The 22,480-nt window shown below is 38.5% G+C and overlaps 3 protein-coding genes across 12 annotated transcripts in view; 2 read left to right on the forward strand and 1 right to left on the reverse strand.

Annotated features, from left to right (window-relative positions):
• The window catches only part of LOC110838647 (uncharacterized), a 26,411-nt gene continuing 3,931 nt past the window's right edge, over positions 1-22,480 (reverse strand). Inside the window, exons 2-5 of one of the 4 annotated variants that reach the window (XM_087341844.1) lie at positions 12,941-13,241; positions 11,477-12,767; positions 5,939-6,191; positions 1-4,224 (exon numbers count right to left, since the gene is read on the reverse strand). In XM_087341844.1, the coding sequence (XP_087197970.1) occupies positions 12,763-12,767; positions 12,941-13,241 (306 nt within the window). In that variant the 3' untranslated portion in view covers positions 1-4,224; positions 5,939-6,191; positions 11,477-12,762. Of the gene's footprint in view, positions 4,225-5,938; positions 6,192-11,476; positions 13,242-22,480 lie in introns of those variants that run through there. The other 3 variants (XM_087341837.1, XM_087341832.1, XM_087341826.1) reach the window with 3 other exon arrangements.
• Positions 8,840-15,976, forward strand: LOC110838651 (syntaxin-2-like). 4 transcript variants are annotated; one of them, XR_015533149.1, is made up of 6 exons: positions 9,315-9,379; positions 11,256-11,330; positions 11,426-11,614; positions 14,130-14,201; positions 15,107-15,590; positions 15,846-15,976. XR_015533149.1 is itself a non-coding variant. In XM_022082037.2 (4 exons), the coding sequence occupies exons 1-4, from the start codon at positions 11,557-11,559 to the stop codon at positions 15,912-15,914; spliced, it is 375 nt and encodes a 124-aa protein (XP_021937729.1). In that variant the 5' UTR covers positions 11,496-11,556; the 3' UTR covers positions 15,915-15,976. The 4 variants fall into 4 exon arrangements, 3 of the variants coding, with proteins under 3 accessions (XP_087197987.1, XP_021937729.1, XP_087197991.1); XM_022082037.2 differs by lacking the exons at positions 9,315-9,379; positions 11,256-11,330; positions 14,130-14,201 and having other exon boundaries at positions 11,496-11,614; positions 15,107-15,243; positions 15,480-15,590; XM_087341865.1 differs by lacking the exons at positions 9,315-9,379; positions 11,256-11,330; positions 11,426-11,614 and having other exon boundaries at positions 13,467-14,201; positions 15,107-15,243; positions 15,480-15,590.
• Positions 18,206-22,480, forward strand: part of LOC110838650 (phosphoenolpyruvate phosphomutase) — an 11,088-nt gene continuing 6,813 nt past the window's right edge. Inside the window, exons 1-3 of one of the 4 annotated variants that reach the window (XM_087341788.1) lie at positions 18,206-18,285; positions 19,552-19,598; positions 21,298-21,441. In XM_087341788.1, coding sequence (XP_087197914.1) covers positions 18,251-18,285; positions 19,552-19,598; positions 21,298-21,441 — 226 coding nt within the window. In that variant the 5' untranslated portion in view covers positions 18,206-18,250. Of the gene's footprint in view, positions 18,359-19,551; positions 19,599-21,297; positions 21,442-22,480 lie in introns of all 4 variants that reach the window. The other 3 variants (XM_087341792.1, XM_087341794.1, XM_087341803.1) reach the window with 3 other exon arrangements.

Below are 22,480 nucleotides of genomic sequence, written 5' to 3' on the forward strand. Positions count from 1 at the left end.
TTCCTATCCAGATTAACATAAATCCACTCCACTCCATCCTATGTATGCCCAGATATTCTGAGTGGTTACTTCCCTTCAAGCTTTCCAACCAGAATATTGTACAGGGTATACACAAAAGAATGGTGCAGTTTCAAAAGTTAATAAAAAATTTATTCTCACCTTACACGGGCACAACATACACCGTCAGCGGCAGCAACTCTCCAAGTTTCTCATGCGTTAATTACAATCCTTCAATGTGTGCACCCTGGGTCACGTGACACACATCCACATGGTAATCAAACTCATCCCAGACCCGGTGTAGCATGTCCGCTGTAATGGCCTGCAGTGCATGCGTTATCCAATCACGAAGTTTATGGATGGACGTGGGCAATGGTGGTACATAAACGCTGTCTTTAACAAACCCTCAAAGAAAGAAATAGCACGGTGTAAGATCTGGCGAACGGGGTGGCCAAGGGAGAAGGTTGTTGTCTCCATTTGCAGCAGCACGTCCGATCCAGCGCTGTGGAAAAACACGATTGAGAAGCACTCGTACATTCCTGTGAAAATGGGGGGGAGCTCCGTCCAGTTGTAGAATGTAATCGCCATAATTGGTATTCAGTTGGGGTAGCAACCAGCTTTCCAACATGTCCAAAAATGAGTCGCACCATTATTTTGTGTATAAGTTGTATACATTTCTTATTTCTCCTGTGCATACTACAGACCCTGCCCATCTCATACTCCTAATTTGATAACCCTAGTAATATTTGGTAGAGACATTGTTCAGAGCATCTTTCTCAGGTTCAAATATTCTTTTAAGAACCCTATTCTCCAACATTCAGATTGTGTTTTTCCCTTATTGTGAGATCACTTTTCACACCAATACAAAACAACAGTTAAAATTAAAGTTTTGTATAATTTAATCCGTGTGTTTTCAGATGGCATATGTGAAGATGAAAAATATGGAACATATCAAATAGTTTCTTTTCAGAAATGTACAAAGTGGTCTTTTAGAAAGAAAAAGATATTAAGAATATAGGATTTGAGGTTTTTGCAGCGGTGATTAAGAAGATTTCTGTCTTCTGGGTTGTTGCGCCATGTAGTATGCTAGATGTCCAGTGAATGGAGTAGCCAAATCCTAGCCTATGGGAGCTGGTGTCAAATCAGGCATGGGTAGGGACCAATAGGAGAGAGCATGGTCATGTCCTGGGGTATGTAAGAGACAGAGAGAAAGAAGGGAGAGAGAGAGAGGGTTCGATGAAACAGCCTTTGTGAGGGCCTCAGGGAGTGCATCTGGTGAGACACCAGACATTGGGAGTTGGGCAGAGAGTGGAAGGGAGCGCTGATCAGGGCCTTGAAAAAGGGCCAGGGTTTAGTGGCCCAGGAACAGGCAGTGCTCTCTGGAATACTTCCAGAGCCCTTGGAGAGAGTAAATGTGGGGCTTCCATGAATGGCCAAGGCAAAGTCCATCTTCCCTGTTGAAGTTGTCGGGATGTCATTCAGTCTCGATAGCTTCCCTGATTATCCGATCCATGTAGCCGGTTTTTGTTGAGAGGATAGAAGTATCCTGGAGATGGATGTGGTGGCCCAGGTCTAAGAGGTGTTTGGCCACGGCAGATTTCTCAGGATGTCCCAACCAGATGTAACACTGGTGCTCCTTGACCCTAGTCTTGATGGAACGGCCAGTCTGTCCAATGTACACTTTGCCGCACTTCAAGGTAACGCTGTATACACCAGGCGTCTTGAGTCCTAGATCATCCTTAACTGGCTGAAGGAAACTGGGAATCTTCTTCGGCTGAAGAACTACAGACTTATGTTATGCCTGGCCAGCAGCCGGCTGATGTGGTTGAAAGTCGTTCCGACGTAGGGCAGGAAGGCAACCGAGGCTGGTTTCTCCGGGGACAGTGACACCCTCGCTGGTGGATTGAGGGCTCGCTGGATCCGTCGGTCATTGTAACTGTTTTTCCTGAAAGTGATTCTGAGTAGCTCCAGTTCACCCTGCAGGCTTTCCTGGTTGCAAAGGGCTCTAGCCCTGTGCACCAGGGTGGAAAGTATGGCCTGTTTGTTGAAATGGTGGTAATGGGAATCGGAATTGAGGTATAAGTTGGTGTGGGTTGGTTTGCAGTAAAACTTGTGGCCCAGTGAGCCATCAGGCTTGCGGTGGATGTCAATATTGAGGAATGGAAGATGGCCATCCTTTTCTGTCTCCATGGTGAACTGGATGTTTTCATGAACACTGTTCAGGTGGTCGAGGAACTCCGACCACTTGCCTGGACTGTGGGGCCAGATGACAAACGTGTCATCCATGTAATGGAATCAACAGAATCATTTCTTCAAAGTGCTCCATGAAGAAATTAGCGATGATAGGTGATAGTGGGGAACCCATAGTAACACCGTTGGTCTGTTCATAGAACTGCCTGTCGAACTTGAAGAAAGATGAGGTTATGCATGCTGGAAAAGCCTCAAGATGTCTAGATCGAAATGCCGTTCCAGGAGTCGTAAGGCTTCACCAATGGGCACCATAGTGAAAAGGGACATGACATGAATGCTGACCATGATGTCCCCATGGCCCACACACAGAGGGACTTGATGGTGTCAAAGAATTCCATGGAGTTCTTCACGTGACATGGAGAGTGCCCCCGTAATCCAAGTAGTCACGCAAGATATTGGGCAAGATTTTAGGTTGGGCGCTGATGGTGCTCACAACAGGCCAGAGTGGGGCTCCTCCCTTATAGATCTTTGGGAGCCCATACAGTCTAGGTGGCCTCAAACCCCGGGGCCACAACTGTTAGATGACCTCCTCAGGAAGTGATGACCTCTTGAGGAGGAGGGTCATCTTCCATTCCACAGCTTCAATGGGGGCCTTGGGCAGTACCCTACACATAAGGGCCCCTAAAAGGGCCAGAATCTTCCTGTTGTATTCTGCAATGTTGAGGACGACCGTCGTGTTGTCTTTGTCTGCAGGGAGGACCATGGGGTCCATGGTATTCCGCAGGGCCCGAAGGGCTCTCCTCTCAACTCTGGACAGGTTGTCCTCTGGCTCCCTGGAAGCTCTCAGGATCAGAACGGTCTCTTGCCGGACCTCCTTGGCTGCTTCCTCAGGCAGGGAGTGAACAGCCCTCTCCACACCACTTTGGAAATCTTCAATGGGCAGTACCGTAGGGGCCACCGCATAGTTCAGGCCTTCACCCAGGACCTGTCACTCAGGTTTATCACAGTTTTCTTGATGTTGGTCAGCGGGGTTCGATGTTCAGTTCTGTGCAGCTGCTGGAATTTGATACACTGCCTGGCTTTGTCGTTGGCCGCAGCAGCTTTCTTGAAAGGGATGTGATCAATGAGGGCCCAGTCAGCGGCCAGCTATCCTGCCTGACAATTAATGTGGTTTTCCTCAGTCCTGTCAGCTAAATGTTGGGACAGTACCTTAAATTAGGCCATGACCACTTCCTTTACAATTTCATTTTCCACGTCTTTTAAATTGAACTATTTACAGTCATCCTCTTAGCAAATGCTACTGAAAGTATCATAAAGTAAACTATGAATAAATAAACGGAATATTAAATACTCCTTTTTTAAGTACTTGCTTAGGAAATTAAAATGTTTAATATTTGAAATTGTAGGTGTGTTTCTAATACCTTCTTGGCAATGATAAAATCTGCAGTACAAACTGAGGAAGACAAGCTCAGCCATGTTCAGATCTTTTCATAGATCCATTTTACAATGTGTTCTGAGCAGGCAGTATGTGTTGGAAGTTGGCTGTTTTCTTAGCTGTAGCACCATGTAGTCTGGTATGAGATTCCTATATTAGGTTTAGTTTTTCTTTATTGTTTTATTTTAACAAACATTCTTCTTCTTCCAGAGATGCACTGGAATCTGTCTTCCTCTTGTGTCGTACATCATTCCTGAGTAATGAGGTTCGGCACTTGTACTTGGCATCTTTTCCTTGTTAGTGCAGTTGGAGCTGCAACTGTTATTGCTACAAGATGATGACATGCTATCGCTGTCTGTTGCTACTTCACATTTATGTCATTAAATTAGCGCCCTACTGAATCAACATCACTGCTATAGTCAAGCTTTCTAGGAACCTTCCTTGACTTTTGCTTGCACTGGGATTTTTTCTTTGATGATTTCCTTTCACAGATTGGACTGTTTTCAGATTCTGGAGAACTTAGTGATGTTGATAATCCATTATCATGATCACTGTGACTGGGGGGGGATTCCATCAGATCTCATCAGCTCTTCGACCAGCTCCTGAATCAAAACACAAAACCAAATGTACTCATTAGGATCTTTTAAGACCAGGGCAGTAACGAGTTATTCCAATTGGCCTGTTACTGGCATAACAAATTAGCTTGATTCAAACTGACGGGCACTTTGTGTCTCGTGACACCTGAGTCTGACCAGCCTCCTCATTACTACAGGCTACGCACATTACATAACAACTGAAACACACAAAGACGTGTCGCCAGATCAACTGGTCATGAAATCCAGTGGTTTCTGTTCCATACTTTTGCAACTGTAATAATAATTGCATTACTCAAACAGTAAAACTTATAATCCAGAAAAACGTACGAACCCAAAACTGAATAAAATATGGGGTAACAGTCTGCTGCTCTACAAGGGAAGGCTTGGTTAGGAACAGCACATACCAATGACAAAACCCAGTTTGATTTAAAAACACATGTTGTGCCAGGGTAAAAGTGGGAATGTTTTGATTGCCATGATACGCATTGAGAGTTGCACCAAACATGCAAGCAATTCAAAAAGCTGGCAAACATTTTCCACTGTTCTCATAAGCTGTTATGATGCTCCTGAAACCCTTCCAGGGCAAGGCTTATTGTGAAAGTGCTGGGAATTCTGTAGTATCCCATACAACAGACATGTATAAAACTAAGAAGATAACAAAGACATGTCTCCAGCTGCAAAAACAAAAGTCTTGAAAGGTAAAGTAGAGGCTTTCCAATGAAAAAATGTGATGGCCATGCAATGAATCTTGTCTCCTCTTCAATCTTTGTCGCTAATTCGCTCTCTTCCTTTCCGCTGCAAAGAGCTAATGATATGAGAAAAATCTGTCTCATAAAAGGAAGACATTTAAATTGAAATGCCGCACTTAGTAATTGAGAAATATGGCCAGGAAGATCAGATTTTCATCTTTCATTGCACTTGTGGAATATTGTAATAATCAGTCACCCAAAGTCAGCAAAAATTCTAAGTACAATGTACTGGTGTGCTGTACTCATCTCATCAGATGGTTAAACTTCAAAACTGTACATCTAGCTTGTGCATATATGCTATGTATCAATTAAATACGTCACCCTCGGTGGACTAGTGGTTAGCGTGCATGCCACTGGACCAAAGCTTTGCGGGTTGAACCCCAGCTGAGGTCGATGGATTTTTAAGGGTGATAAAAGTCTGTTGCACAACTTCCTTCAGAGGGGAAGTAAAGCTTGATGGTCCCATGTCATAGATTCACAGCATGTAAAAGAACCTTATGGGCATGATATGTGATGTCTCATAAGCAAAATTCATTGGCCATTTCTCACCCAAGTCTCTCCTGATTCTCTACTAGATGGCTCTAGCAGACAAATCAGAATTAAATAGAAATTGTGTAGAGGGAGTGGGCTGGTCACTCACTACTGACAAATGCAGGCATCAAAAGACCAAGAATCCTCCTAAGTGGAGGGATCATGGCCTGAAAACGGGCTGAAGCAACATAGATGATGATGATAAATTAAATACAACTGAAAACCACAATCGAAGGGAGGGCCAAGTCTAGCACAATGTGTTTATCAGCTAACTGGCCTGAAAATAAATTAAACCAGTTACAATGATAACAGCATTATTAACATGACAACCCAAACCACTCTTCATTTAAACTATTTTCAGCAGAGGAAATAAAAAGGAACAGTGTTATCTGTGTATGCATGTGTGGTGACACATGGCATGTGAACATCGCTATACTCACAATTGTTATTTTCATCCTCTTCTTGATCGGAAGACAGCAAGGAGAGGACCTCAAGTGTACTGTCACGAGAAAATTCTGCCTAGGCCGTGATGACATAGTCATCTAAGTCATAACCGTCGTCTGTCTGCAATGGCTCAGCTGCTGCAGGATTACTGGTCATGGGGTGTTGTTGTGAGCCAGTGGACATTGACGTGACACTATGGAAAACATGTAAACTGTTGCTCTCACATCTCTGGTCTGCAGGATGCACGATCTATAGACAAACACAAGTGTATGCAGACTACATCTCTCTACTTGTCTGTACTGTCATTGTTTCAGATAAATAGATCTTCATGAAACTTAATATGTTCACTGCCAGGCTTTAAACACTTTCAATGGGAACTGTAAGCATACTTTTTGCCTAGGTGATGTGTTTGCTGCATCAACCCCATACAAGCTACAATTTTTATATTTTATATGTGTAGATTGAGTTTCACCACCAGATTCAAGGACGATAAGTTGCGAAGATAATTTTTTTCCTCCTAACATGAACAAATACTGATAATAAATTGTCACAAAAGTGTCAAATTCCCACTAAAGTCTATAAGCCAGTAAACCATGGGCAACTAAATAATTTCCCAACTGTACAACAGTAATTCTATGAAAATCATACGCAATAGGCACATACATTTCAATGCATCAAACTTGTATTATGAACTGTTAATATTTTGGGCAATTGTTTTACATGTGTTGGAGAAAGGCACAGTATTTCTATAATGAGCTCAAGTGTTTGATGTGCGTGGTAACTTGTGTGACACTGAAAAATTATAAAAAAAATCAACTTAGTGACAGCAAAGTGATATGAACTCACATGTTTGAATTTTATTTCTTGTGAGTTTGCTCATGTCTTACACGTTCTGCAGAAATCCCAAAAGTATTGCAAAATGCAGTCTTGCACATTCTTAATTCGGATCCACCGACAGGGTGTCTTAACATAGCACCGTAGGTTCATTGTACGCCTATGTGTTTCTTCAACAAATTCGTTTGCAAGTAATTTCTTTGTTAGCCCAAATAAGTAATCTATATGGCTGCTGTAGTAACCAAGGCTATGGTATTTACTTAAGATACTTTCCTTCTCATCTCTTATTGATTTATTTCCACGCCACTCAGAGGAGCAACATTAAATTTTCAATCCTAACAGTCTTCTTGCACAACCTTACCCTTTATATTTCTGTACTTTTGGCCATGAGACCATAAAACCTGTCTTTTATTGTCGTTCCATTCGGCAATAATCACCATTCTTTTCTTTGACAAATTTTCCAAAACAAATGTTTTTTATTACAAACAGCACAGATACTTTCAGACGTAACAGAAAAAACATACACAGTCAAGATTGCTTACATGTAAGCAAAATACATAATGATTGGAGCTCTACAGAAAAATGGCCAATAAAGATTGAGCTTCTACTCATATAAGCTAGACAAGGTGACATAATGAGATAGACGCTTTTTCCACGAAGAACCACCGCAATGAAAGAACTGCTAATTTTAGATGACACTTTAAACTAAATTGGGCATATCCCACACAGAACTTCTGAGCTCAGACTCTACGTGGTGCAAAAAAGTAGTTTTGAAGGAAGAATAGGATAGGCCCTTCTTCCACTAACCCACTGTCAACTTTTTGTATGTATTAATTGAAAACTACTACATTCTAATGACCTTGACCACTCTTAAATGTTGAGCCAGATGTTCGTAATCAGCATTACTGCTGTTATTATTATTATTTATTTATTATCACATGATCTGAGCTTTTTAGAGACAAGGTAAATGAACAGCACTGTTTAATAATCAGTATTCCTTTATATTTTGGAGACCCTTGTTTTAATCTTGGTTCACAGACCAAGCATTCTAGACGAGGAGTTTTATGAGTCTCTTCACTCTAACAAGATGTATGCCGGCATAGAACCTTAAACTAGATAATAGGTCCAAAACTCTCAGTCTGACGCTCTTTTGATGCAGATAAAAAGTGTGGGGCACCCAAACCTCTAAAAATGACTTAACATGTAACTTGGCAATGTAAAGAAAACTGACTAAAAATATCCAGTGAAACATACATATCTTTTTAGTGCTCTTTCTATTAAACTTTATGAACCATGTACAATCCAACTGGCCATGCATTACACTAGCATACAATTAATCACTAACACTGAATTTAAGTCTGTTCAGCAGCTTTATAGTGTGGGAGTTTAAATGCCTTATTTTGTGCAATAAATTGTATATTCATAATTAAACATGGTCCTTTTCCTTATAAATTTATATGTATTATAATTGGACCTCTAACCCTCCCTAGAAAGAAGCTTCCAGCCCACTTGGGGGCCACATCACCGGTTGTTTGTCTGGCTTATAATGCTACATGGATTTGTAGGCATCACAACCTAGAACAGTGATATCTTCACTAACAAAGAACCTCATATCTCTCACGTACCATGACCACTTCCTTCTATGTCTTGTCACATCTCATTCAATATTGTATAATTATAGCCTACAATTAATGAAACATTACAAAATAAACCAACCTCCTTTGTCAGGACACACTGGGTTCAATCTCAGTTGAAAGACCAGCTAACCTGTGACTGTATGGTTTTCCTCAATTCCTCCAGGCCGATACTTAAGACATTCTTAAAATAACCATGGCTACTCCCTTCCCAATTGGTAATCATCCTGTTACATTCATTCAACACTATACAGCCTACTCAGTTGACAAACACTGTTAAATAAATCAAGAAGCAAAAGATAAACATCCCAGGAGCAGAGTTCATATCTCAGTAGGCTCATAATGTCAACTGAAGAGGCTGGATTCCAGTGAACATGCTTTTGACACTGCAAAGAAACTGTTATCTCTGAAGTTTATCTCATTTTCAACACAGATACCACTGTCATATCACATTTGATGTTCCACTAGGCTGCACGGATAATGGTAAAGAACCGGCTGCCTGAGCTCCAACTGGTAAGGATTAAAGCACTAAGCCCACATATTTTTAAATATGTAATAAGTAAATTATACTTTTTATTTGAACTCTTCACTAAATACATCACATAACAGATCTAAAGTTTATATATCCGAGGTGTGCAGTATTTAGAAATGTCTCAAAATCAAGACAACTAAAGCCTAAAAATCTGTAAAACTACAAAGTTAATTAACTTACAACTGATTGGTCAGGAGACTTGAAAGCATTTTCTTAGTTAACCATTTCAAAAAGTTTTCTGATGAAAATTCATTCAATGTTCCAATATCAAAATGTAATTCTTTAATACCTTATGGAATTTACATTATGTATGGTCTTTGCTGATGTTGCTAATACATATATTTTTCCAGGCTCTGCATTCAAAGAGCTACAGTGTAGATAAAGTTCGTATTGATTTAGCCAAGAAGTCAAATGAAATCACTCAGTTCCTTGACAAGGTCAGTTTAAACAGCCTGGTTTCCATACTGCAATATTATAGGCAATTTCTTGACTTTGGTAAAATGCTGACTAACAATCACCAATAAAAATTACATGCATGCGAGCAACTTAATTATCCTGTATCATCTGCAAATATTACTCAGCATTAAATGAGAGGAGAGGATGCTTACACACATTAAATTGAAATAAAGGTATAACACAGTGCTCTGAGCAATACATATTCCTGCTTCATGTTTTGACAGTTGTATTATGACTTAATTACTTCTGAAGGTGTATCAAAGAATATTAATCGTCATCCTCACTGACATGAGAACTTCAAACAGGAACATCATGTTTCTCTCCCTACTTAAAATGTCACTGATTAATGTGGGTATAAATTTTGTACATGTAGGTGGAGAAAATTCGAATTGAAATTGACAACATTAACACCAATACTGAGGAAATTAAGAAACTCAACAGTATCATTCTTTCATTACCTTGAGGCAGAGCTAGTAAGTAATGTAGATTTTTCTTTATCTACTTAACACAGTTCTATCCAAGCATGGAATAAGTGTTGGGGAAATTTAACCTATAAATTGGGAGACTGCAATATATAAAAATGAAGTGCAATCAGAATTATTACAGTTATTTAAAAACAAAACTTTTTATTTTGTCTTCATGTGTACTGCCTATTTTGAAGCACGTGTGAATGGGAATGCGTGAATACCAGGAGTTTGAGAAAGCACATGCAAAACTACTTTTTAAAAAATTAATTACCGAAGTGCAATAAAACTTCAAAATAATTTTTTCCTGAACTTTTAGGAAGTAACAGTCTGTCAGAATAACTAACTCTGAAAAAATTCTGAATGTCAGTGTGGGGCAAGACATTGATTCCATTTCAGTTATACAAGAAAGATAATTTACTATGATCCATCTCGCCAGAGGACACTTACGAACGAGTAGATGCCAAAGTTGACAAAAACTAATTTGCATGTGTCCAAGTACTCAGGACAAGGCAGATGCAGGCACTAGAAAAAGACAATGAGTACTGATACTATAAAACAGCACTAACGAATGTGTTAAGAATTGAGAATACTAACAAGGATAAGTCATCAGACTTGGGTCAAGGATTTCAACAAAAATGTGATCAATCGGGATAGACAGAGAGAGAGAGAGAGAGAGAGAGAGAGAGAGAGAGAAAGAGAGAGAGAGAATAGACACCTGTCTCATCCTTTTGTCTGTTGGGCCCTGGTTCCTGAAATCTGAAATATAAGATTCAAAATTTCTCCCTTTGCTATGTATGCAGAAAAGGTGTTTTTATGGTCAAGAGACATGGTAGCCAAGCAATGAGCTTGCAGACTTGTAATGTGGGGGGTCCTGGATTTGATCCTAAATAATTTTTTTTTGTACCAGTAAACTTTTAAGAAACTATGATGAATTGTGTATGTAAATTTGTTCTTTGCGTAATATGTCTGTAAATACACATCTCCAGATACCCATTTGTGTCTGATGTGTATAAGTTTGTTGGATGAGTTGTAAAACAATTCATGAAAATATTAAATAACATCTCTGATAGAATGTATTCAATGAGTGCTTTTCATTTCTTGAAACAGTATTGGTCATCTAGGTTGTAATGCCCTGAAAAACACTGGTATCTACCAACAGGCCCACATGGTGTTACAACCCGGAACATCGACAACACAGATAGGCTTTCACAATTTCTCTTTTGTATTATATTTTGTACATGTTTCTAGCATCAATTGTTGCAAAGTATCAAAGCTTTAAAACCACAACATAACTTTACAGACATATTACATTACATCATTCACATTGTTCCTTAATGCCATTTTCATTAGATGGATCACAAATGTAAGAGGTTTGTTTATGATTTTGCAGCAAGCAATTCAGAAGTTGAAGACACAAAGGGATTCATTTCCCACACCATAATCCAGGTTCACAACCATATCAAAGGTGGGTACAATGTAAAATGAGACACACAGATCTGATGTAGTAATATTCTGATTTGCTTCAAGATGGTTTAATACATATACTGTCATTATTTTCAGAAATAGAAAGAACTGTAGAAAAAGACAAAGAAACACCAATTGAAAACTTACCAACTCTTGCAAGTGTTAAAATAATTCAGCACGCAACCTTGGTATCGATGTTTTCTGAAGCATTGTGAAACTACAATGAAATGCTTCTGAAATATCAAGAAAGGTATAAAGCAATTGTACATCAGCAGTTAAGAATAAGTAAGTGTATTCAAATCTGTTCAATCGTTCAGAAAAATTACAAAACACTTAGCAAGAAATCTTGACATTATGCATTTTGAGTTATTTTTGTTATAAGTATAGATAAATAAGAGGCCATAAACATAAGAAGAAACAAATATAACTTTAAAAAATATGACATGTTTCAACTAACATTGCCATCAGATGGTACCTTTTTCAGCACACCTTTGCCATTCTCAGGGGTTATGTTTTTGAAAACTCCCACAAATAGCAAAAAGTGTAGTGCAAGTTCAGATCTTATGGCAAAAATAGGGTTAGGGGAAAAAGACAAACACAATATATGATACATAATATGTATAATTAATGATTAATAAATATGGAAACAGTAATGCTGATGTTGATTGGGATGATATTGATGTCCCTGGCTGAAAGATGATGGCACACAAGGGCAACAATCAGGACTAAAAATCAGGAAGTACAGCCACAGTACACTTCATATAGCACAATACCTATCTAGCAACTGGAGATAGGTGGGCTGTTGCATGTTACTCTATGCACCTGCACAAGAGCAACCATGAAGGAGCTAGGGACCTATGCCATAATGCAAAATATTACCACAGAAAGTTTTCCACAAATCGGCAAAACTGTTGTGTACAAACCTATGCACAAACGTCTGCTGCTTATGAAACATATACTTCAACAGTATCCTTACTGAAATGAATTGCTTTAATTCTTGGTTTCACAATAATACCACACAATCATGGGCATGTACACTAGTGCTATGTAGTGGATCTGTATAGTGTGATTCATTGTTGAAAAACAAGTCGAAAATAAAAAGGAACATATGTCCTGTAATGTTTAGTTTTCATGATACACATTACCTTCAAATGGTGCAAGCTATCAGATGATCAAACCATGGCTGTTTTTCTGGCATGGCATCCTCGAACACGCCTTAACATGTTTGCACTGACTGTTATTACAGTTGCTTGAAGTCTTGCCACAAAATCTTTGATAGTCCTGGGAGGGACGGTATAAACATGCTCCTTCAGGTGTCCCCACAGGAAAAGAAATCTTTTGGAGTTACATATGGCAACTGTCCAATCGACCTTCCTGGATATGTCATGTTCAACCACTGCTGGACGTCTTCCCCATACTGAACTGGAACTCCATTAACCTGAAACCACAACCTCTGCCTTACTGCTAGAGGCACATCATCAAGCAGCCCTGGTAAAACAGTTTCCAGAAAATCACGATATCATTCAGCAGTGAGCCTGTCAGGTCACAGATAGGGGCCCACGACATTGTCTCCAATACCAGCCGAAATGCTGAAGCAGACTTCATACCTACGTTCACAGAGAGAATGAGGATTATTCCATGCCCAGGGATGACTGTTGTGGACGTTGAACACACCCTCATACTTTGTCTGTCCACATAATGCTGTGTAAAAAGCGGTCATCTGCAGCATGTTGATGTAGCCATTTACAAAATTGCATCCGTAGAGGGCGATAATCTGGAAACAGATGTGCACTCCACAAGTAGTGACATGGATACAATTGTTTGTCGTGAAGTACGATGAGAATCCTTGGTCGGGACAGTTCCATTTCTTGTGGAATATCACGTGAGATTCTCCACAGCTCTTGATCCCCACCTGTAAGTATGAAAATTTCACTGGGTGGTGTCTGTACACTCTGTGGGTTACTTGCATTCATGTGCTGTATGTGGTGTTAGACGTCACAGAGATGCTGCTTCATAGAAACACAGCATCTGGATGACTTCGACAAGGATAACAACACTTATTCCCATGCAGCAGGGCCAGCTTGACTATTACAAGCAGAGAGTTATGAGCATGTCACAGTATTCATCGTGTGTGTGTGCTATGATATTCGGTCACAACTGAGCCCTGCTGTGCAAGGTGTCTTGAGTATGTATCATCATTACAGATAACACTGCTGAGAACTGTGTTACCCCATTTTATGGTGATGTGTATATAAAAAACTAAGCATCTCACCACTTATGTTGTATAACATTTTTGATGTATTTTTTAAAAATGAATTACACTATGTAGAGTTTACGCACAAATTTCGTTTCATTCTGTATATAGTGCACATATGTTGACAGTTCCCTTGTTGTTTATAGTAGTAATGTACCACATAAGTAAATCCATTCAATAAAATGTTGTTCTCAAAGTTCTTATCACCAACCATTACAGCTTCTAATTTGATAGCTGGGTCACTATTCCACTCCATGGTACAGTGCTCAGGTAGTTAGTTAATGGAAATTCACTGTTTAGGAGAGTCAGCAGTGGAACCTGAAGATTCGGTACTGATATCACAAGCATCAACCATGGATATTATTGTGAAACATTTATATCCAGATCAATTTTTGTAAAAAGACAGGGATCTTCTTGATCAGTTGAGTGACTATCAGGTTCATGAAGGACTTTGCTCCATGGAGTTATTTAGCTGATGTGAGAAATAGAAGATTCTGAACGGAGTGACTGTGAAATGAAGTAAATCTGTTTGTTTCTCTTACGCAGTTGACAAAGCAGCCACAAGTGATGAATTGAAGGATGTTAGAGAAAGATAAAGCAGCTGTGTTTGTAAACAATGTAAGTTTTCAAAAGAAATAAACACAAAAACATTAACCTGAACTGGCTGAGAGTATAGCAGGATCTGTAAGTCGTATAGAATTCAGAATAACCATACATCCAAGATATCTTCAGACATTGGTCATGAGTTGTCTCTGATGAGTTTTCAAGGTATTTTCTTTAAAATGAAGCATCCTAATTCAACATATGTTTCAATCTGGTGATAAAAAATACAGCCATCCCTCTTATGATCATCATACCTCTGTTCCATCTCCATATGTCAACTCACACACTATCTCATATACAATTTCTAAAAGTTTTAATATTATATAAGGTGTTCTTGTTAAACACTTGTCAATAGTTACTAAGGACTGATTTCCTTGAAGCATCTGTCTAGATTTATGCTTGTTCCAATCTCCTGTGCTTTTGAGGGTAACTCCTAAATAACAGATATCTATTAACTGGTTGTACATAAATCATTTCTTGTTCTTTTTCACTTTACCTCCCTTTCTACAGACTAATAATTTTATTTTTTTCAAATTACAGTCTCTGCAATATTTCACCACTTAGTCCATCCCTTTCTGTAACCCCATTAACCATAAATGAGCCAATTGTTAAGTCATCTGCAAACAGCAATTCTGGGATTGACATCTTTCCCATTACTGGAGCATGTACATTATCTTCATTAATAACAATAATATCATTAATAAAAATATTAAACACATAGGACTCAAACTACAACCCTGTCTTACACCTCATCTTTGTCTAACAAAATCTGTCACCATCATACCTCACACATGGCTTGCAGGCAGAGAGAGGTTCATGTCAAGACAGAGATCACTTGTGAAATAATTAGCAGAATGAAGCATCAACAAAGAAACATCATCTTAATGCTAAAGAAGTATCTTATGTTATCTCTTCTCCAGATTGTTGCAGATACCTTGAAGCCCAATTTGCTCTGTCAAGTGTAAAAGCAAGACATGAAAAGTTACTGAATACTGAAAGATCTGTGCAGGAAATAAGGGACATATTTGTGCAGATGGCAATACTGGTAGACACACAGGTACAACAAGCATGAATGCTTGATATATGCTTCTATCATTTACAATAATTTGTGTAAAAGCAGCACTACAAAATTGAGTTTACTCTCACCCTAAATATTGCTCTTAAATCAATGGTTAATTAATTATGCTTCATGATGATTTCTAAATAATCCACCCCTTTCATAAAATGTTTAAAATCATTAGGAAGTTGGAGTAAATAACCTAAATTGATTCAATACTGCGATTTCTCTGACAGGGTGACAATATCAAGAGAATAGAATTCCATTTGCTAAAGGCTGGAGGATGCACTGATCATGGTAAAAGCTGGCTCCAGAAAGCACAAAAAATAAAAGTAAAACAAAGAAAGGTATGCTTAAAAGCTTTTAGACTGGATTCACCTGGCTCAGGATAGGTACCACTCTTGTTAATCACTGGGTTCCATAAAGATGAGGAATTTCTTGACTAGCTAATTGACAAACACTTTCTCAAGAAGTACTTTGCTCTGTGGAGTTGGTTATAGTTTTGGTACAAAAGCTGAAATGTTCTCCTGTTCCCACTCCAATTTTATAACTGTCATATTACCATATGCTAGTAACATGTTCTCACCCGTCTCTTGTTTCAGAAAAAACTTATCTTCTTGGGTGTCTTCATAATAGTAATTGGATGTGTTATAATTTTTTTCATTATATAAAGTAAAAGAACAGCACCATCATATCATGTATACTGACATACAATAAAAATACATGTATTAAAGTTGTAATAATATGATTGCTATTCGATATGTTTTATCAATAATAGTAGGTTTAGTTTCAGTTTTCCAGCGCCTTACTTAGAGGAACCCTTAATACTATTAATGTCTGTTACCAGAACTGATGTAAGTGTACAGCTGGCACCATCATTACAATTACGCATGCCACATATGTATTAAGAAGAGACACCAACGTATATGTGTAATTTGAAGGAAAACATGAAATAGAATTGACTTTTCCAAGCCATTGGACCAGATTCCATGGCAAAATGAAGGCCAAGACTACTACACTTGGACATCTGTATGAATGGGTACCACAGTAGACTGGCATTGATTCAAAAGTTAAATATGAAAGATCAAGTGGTAGCAGAATATTACGGCTGATAAAAAATTTCCCGGACAGCATTTATTGAAGGAAACCTAAGTATCTACAAATTACTGGAAGTTATTTCCTCCAAATTATATGAAGGGACCTTTCTGACAAACTGCATATCAAAGGCGTTGCAGAACGGTTCTGTAGACAGCCTGATTCATGGTCTGGCCTTTGGGAGGAAACTCATGGTGCACCAGACCCTCCATGTCAAAGAAAGCAATCAACTTTGTCCAGACATTTGACTGGACTTGACTTGACTTGACTAGCTTTCTTTGGCCGAGGTGAATCAGCATTTGTTTTGTCTCAGGATAGTAGCCACAAACCCATGATACGTCCCTTGTGGCCATCTTACCAAATGCCTGGCAGAACTTGATACAAACACGTTGCACCTTCAACACATCCATTCATAACACAACGGACGGATAAACACAGACTAGACTAGACTAACTTAAAACTGAGTTAAGTTAACACCCGCTCCATTGGTATGTGGTGTCAGGAAACCAAAAAGCCAACTAAGAACGGAGTCCTGCGCATGCACAAAACATCGTCCCTTGCTAGGTAACACCACTCCTGCATACAAGACACATTGCTGGAAATGGTAAATAGTGCCTTGAAACGAAAACAGTAGTGTGCTTTCACTGACAGGAATTTTTCATGGCACAAAGTCTAGAAAGTAAAGCTGTCCCAGTATATGCCACATAGGCGCTTCAGGGAAGAGATCATACAGCTCCTACTCATTCTTGACCTCGGCACTGGATGGCGGTGAGTGATCAGCACACTGTTCCTGACGGAGAGGCCGCTTTTCCTATCAAGGAGGGGACCAAGCACCCCCAATCGTTGAGCTGCCCTCTTTACCATCTGGCTGACATGTGCCAACCAGGTAAGCACTACCAACACATAGAAATCTCATATTTCAGAAAGATTTCATACTGTTGATTATGCTACTGTTGTACTCATTGTAGTTCTACTCAAAATATGATATGTGAACTGAACAGAAGATGTATACACTAACTCACTTGTTAATAAAAATAGTAAAGAGTTGGCCTGACTAGAAGGGAGGAGCAACCAACATTTACACTACAGTCCACATTTGCAAAAGAAACTTACAGCATTTCCCATCTCTTCCAGCCTAGACAAATAATTCTTGACTTTGGATTCACATGATCTCCCTTCCTACCATAAAAGAGACCACTGTTTAGTATGTAAGATTTGAGGTTTTCACAGCGGTGAGTATGAAAATTTCTGTCTACACAGCGCAACAACCCAGAAGACAGAAATCTTCACTGTTTAGTACATTGTCATACACCCTCATAATTCACCATTCCCTATGTTAACACAACAGAATGTGAATATGTTAATTATAGCCAATTTCATGCAACTTGTAACATTGCTTTTATTTAAATTGTTTAATTACTGCTTTCATGAATAAAGAGTTCATTGACCAGCTGAGATACTACTTAAAAAATGACTGCTTTGTGGATTCAGTTTCACTACATACAAGACATAACATGACTTTTATCAACAAACTGCAGTCTGACAGTTGGAGTTTTAAGCAGTGAATATAAATCAAGTTTTGAAGGACGACCCAGCACAGCATAGGTACAAAGGTAGTAAACAGATGATGGAATATGAGAATATACAATTATTCACCGTAGCATGGATAATGGAATTATTTTACATGCAATATAAACTGTATACAATACATTGTATTCAAACAGAATGCTATAAGTACATGATGAAATAAGTTGCAACATACTTGTTACTGTCTGATATTTCACAGTCAAATAGCTCCATTATCACCAACAGAACATTAATACACACAACAAGCTGATAAGGTTTACTGGAAATTGACCCAAGAGGTCATATTTATCAAGCATCTAACTCAACATTCAGCAGAGAAAAACCAATGACAAGTCAAACACTGTGTCAAACCTACTTAGGGTGGGTTACTCTTTCATACATAATCTAAATATATAACAGATGGTGAACATAAGTTTTGGATTAATTTTTGTTTGTGAGTATTAAGTGCTATAAAAATACAAATATTTGGGTAAACTTTTAATTCGTGATATTGAAAGATTCTGCAGTATCATGTGGCAACATTAATTTAGTATTCTTTTTATCTTCCAATTATTATAGTGTAAAATAAATTATACCATGTGTCATCACACACACACACAATCAAGACAATATAGCATTTAAATGTTTCTGATAATCATGTGACATAACATGCATAATTATTATTTCATAGAAGTTAACCCATCATTTTTAAAAAGATATTTCAGAAAATGGTTGTTTCCGCCCACAGGTGAGTTGAGGTATGACAAAACCCAGTTGTTCTGAATTCCTCAGTAGAGCAAAGTTTGTTCAGTGTTGAGACTATCTGCTAAAGAATAATTCTACACAATATTGCATGTCTTGACATATGTACATTGTGCAAAAAGCATATTATTATTTATTAGTTTTGTCATAACAGCGGTAACATTGAAACATGTTAATTCCTATCTGATAAATATTCATGGACTAAGCAGGCTTACACTGCTGACATTACAAGCAGAGGACATAGTTTATGTGATCACACAAACACCTCTTTCACTCTCAAGAAAGCCAAAAGAGAAAAAAGTAAAGTTTGACTTTGCTAAGATGAACTTCTTGCTCATGACACTCTCACTGTCTTCAATAAGCATTAGTTTTAAATGAAATTAGGAATAAGTACAAGGAAGTTAAAAAGTGATCAAATTTTAAATATCCAAAAATTAGTTGAAAAATGTAAAAGGAAGTCTATTAAGACAGTGAAAAAATCAAGAACGTAAATTATGAAGTATGATCTGAAGCTTTCACAGCGACTAAGTATAATTAATTCTTCTTGAAGCACCAGGTGGTTTAATGGAGAAAACACCACAGTTACTGGCATGAGTAATTTACATCATAAATGGAATCTTAATTTCAATGTATGAGTGAATAAATTATGGAAAAACACTTTCCCTGTGTCAAGAAGATTAAACACTACTGTGTCATGGTTACCACATATTTCATGTTCAGGAAGCATGTAATTTGAATCCTGGTAAGGACCAGCTATTTTGACTGGAAACTTTTCTGCAAAAATAACAACATTGACGATTATAAACAATGTCATGAGGCATCTCTCCAATCATGAAAAAAGTCAATTTTCCTTTAGAGACTGAAAATATACTGATCATTTTTCAGAAATATGGCCCACAAGACACGACTCCTCAATGGTGGCAAAAACCTGGGTAAGAAAACTCTATCCTTGTTTTCTACATATAATAAATATATTAAAGGATTCTTGTCTGGTCTGCTGAAAAAAGTAATGTCATAATGTGAGAAACGCAATGTAACCAAACAGCTTTAAATATAAGAGATCTGTTACATACAAAACTGAAATTTGTCTTTTGTTTCTGCAAGTGACTACACTTCTTCTATGGCTTACATATAAGTTTAGTGGAAAGTCTAGTTCAGCACAATGGAGGGTCTGACTCATGTTGTGTACTAAGGATTAATTCTTAAAATATACAAAAGATTTACTGAATAGCAGTAATTGTTACCTCTGTGCCTAGGTATGTACAATATCATAATTTGCAAAACTGGGGACTGTAGATAAAGCTGAATGTATTCTTAACTTTGCCAGCTGACAGTTTACAAGTTTTGTATGATCTGAAGTTTTCATGGTGACTAAGTAAAATAAATTATTCTCAGGCAACCAGCCATGTAAGGTGGCTTAATGAAGAAAACACCAATGTTTCGAGAACCATCTTCATCCTTGTCCTTAGTTGAGAAGGAAGCTATTGAAATTCAACAGAACTCTGGCAACATAATCAGAGAACTTATTGAGCCGGACCTGGTATCCAGTAACAAACATGTTATCCAATTGGAAAATGGGCTAAACATAGCGAGGACATCACTATGCACGCCAGGCCAGATTGGTTAACGTGCAGCCAATAACACAAAACTGGGTCAGGTAGACACTGATCACGGATAGGTTCTCCCACAACTACAGTACCCTGAGGATGCAGACGGTTCTCGAAGCATTGGTGTTTTCTTCATTAAGCCACCTTACACGGCTGGTGGCCCAAGAAGAATTCATTGCAGTTTTCAAGTTTTATTACATTAAGTAATAAATTTTGAGAGAAACAATGTTTTAAAGCTAATGAATACAAGTTCAACAATTTATCATTTGAGAATGCCCTCTAGATCGCCAGTCATTTGCTAATTCAGATTTATTTATGTGACTATCATGACCTGACAAAGCATCACTATACAGGTGATTCAATATCAGATGTACAAATTTCAGTGGTGAGCTTTACATCCAAAACCAATTATATAATTTAACAAAAACATGGGTCTGCAAATCCTTAGTTTTCAAGTCAGGGCCCTTCTTACATACTGGGATTTGATGGACAAAGCACCTGGTGAGCATAACTAATATTATTATTGAAATGTCATGCAAAAACTGTGTATCAGATGTGCACCAGATGGCACTAGTCACAATTTAACTGCACTGCCTTCCTGTCTGTTTGGTAAGGTCTGAGACCTGTCAGGTATAAGGATAAAGACTGGTGAGGGTAATCAGAGTAATTGACAGAGCAGTGCTATGCACAGTAGTTAGTGCAGTTAGAGGGTGATTGTGACTAGTGCCATCTGGTACACTTCTGGTGCTCTATTTGCATGCAGAGTTTAAATAATATTAGTGTCAGCCACCACTGTGCAGTAGGCAGTTTTTGTGTGCAGATGTGCAGTGTGTAATTATGCTCACCATGTGCTTTGTCTGTTAAATTTCAGCATGTAAGAAGAGCCCTAACCTTAAAACTAAGGATGTGTGGACCCATGTTTATATAAAATTATATATCTGTTTTTGAGTACATTACTCATCATTAAAAGTTGTATATCTAACAACAAATCAACCTGCATAAAACATTAATCTCATGTTTACAGTCCGAAATTTAGTGTTGGGCAGGTCAGTAAGCACATCAAGCAAGCGGAAGACTACTCTGCTAAAACAACTGCTCAGCTCACCACAACTCGCCTTCCTCATGGAAGCACACTCTGGCCTGAGCGCTCGCATTGTGGAGGAAGCAGGTATGGACAGCAAATTTACTGAACCAGATATATGAAGATTGTTCCATAGGTAAGGTACAAACAGACACAGCACATGGTAAATGTTGACCAGTGGAAATGTTTTACCAGGTATTGTTGTTTGAACAGTGGGAACAGCATGCAAGAAAGCAGTGAGACTGGGAAAGTGTGAAAGAAACCAGGAAAGACGTGTGATAACATGATCAAATTCCATGACAATATTATACCAGACAGTCTTAACTTGGTGCCCTCAGACTTCCATCTCTTTAGCCTCCTAAAACAGCATTTATCAGGGAAGTGGTTTATGAATGATGATGTTATTACAAGCACTTGACCAGAATTTCACAAAAGGCTTCAGTCCACTGGGACAAGTTCTTTAACATAAGTGGTAATCGTGAACAAAAATGTCATGTGTGTGAAAACAATTGTATCTCTGGTGATAAATGCTGTAACATCACTCACACACATGAAGTGCCAGCAGAAACTTGGCAGGACCTTCTGAAAATAAGGAACATGACTTCTGAGCTAACCTGCTCAGTAGTACGGTCATGATATATATATATATATATATATATATATATATATTAAATGTGTCCATTGGTACAAAAGTAATTAATTGGGTCCAGTGGATAGACCTGAGCTGGGGTAGCTGTCAGTACAGTGACCGACTACAGGCTGGACGACATGATTTGATCACTGATGGAGGTAGTTTTCATCTAGCCTCTGCGGTCAGGCTGGCTCTGGGGCCCACCCAGCCTCCTGTCCGATGGGTACGGGGTCCTTTCCTGGGGGTAAAGCATGGCCAGGGCATAATGCTGACCACTCACACCTATCTAGTGCTGAGGTTAAGAATGAGCAGGAGATATATATATACCCCCCCCCCCCAAAGCAACCTATATGGCATGTAATGGGACAGCTTTACTTTACTTTTTTTTTTACAGTGGATACACATACACATACACACACAAACACAAAGACAGCATGAACTGTCTCACAAAATAATATTTTTAAATTTTATTTTGAAAAAAATTTCAAAGATGCA

The sequence above is a fragment of the Zootermopsis nevadensis genome, unplaced genomic scaffold (genome assembly GCF_977971745.1).
Source record: "Zootermopsis nevadensis isolate Lab colony 2312 unplaced genomic scaffold, Znev_1.0 Znev_ptg000003l, whole genome shotgun sequence".
NCBI lineage: Eukaryota > Metazoa > Arthropoda > Insecta > Blattodea > Termopsidae > Zootermopsis > Zootermopsis nevadensis.

Bases quoted from the DNA above. Each gene is read 5' to 3' on its own strand.
- LOC110838651 (XM_022082037.2), top strand. From the start codon at position 11,557: ATGCTTCTGAAATATCAAGAAAGGTATAAAGCAATTGTACATCAGCAG. The intron at 11,615-15,106 runs GTAAGTGTATTC...TCTCTTCTCCAG, and splicing joins ACATCAGCAGTTAAGAATAA to ATTGTTGCAGATACCTTGAA. The intron at 15,591-15,845 runs GTATGCTTAAAA...CTCTTGTTTCAG, and splicing joins TAAAAGTAAAACAAAGAAAG to AAAAAACTTATCTTCTTGGG.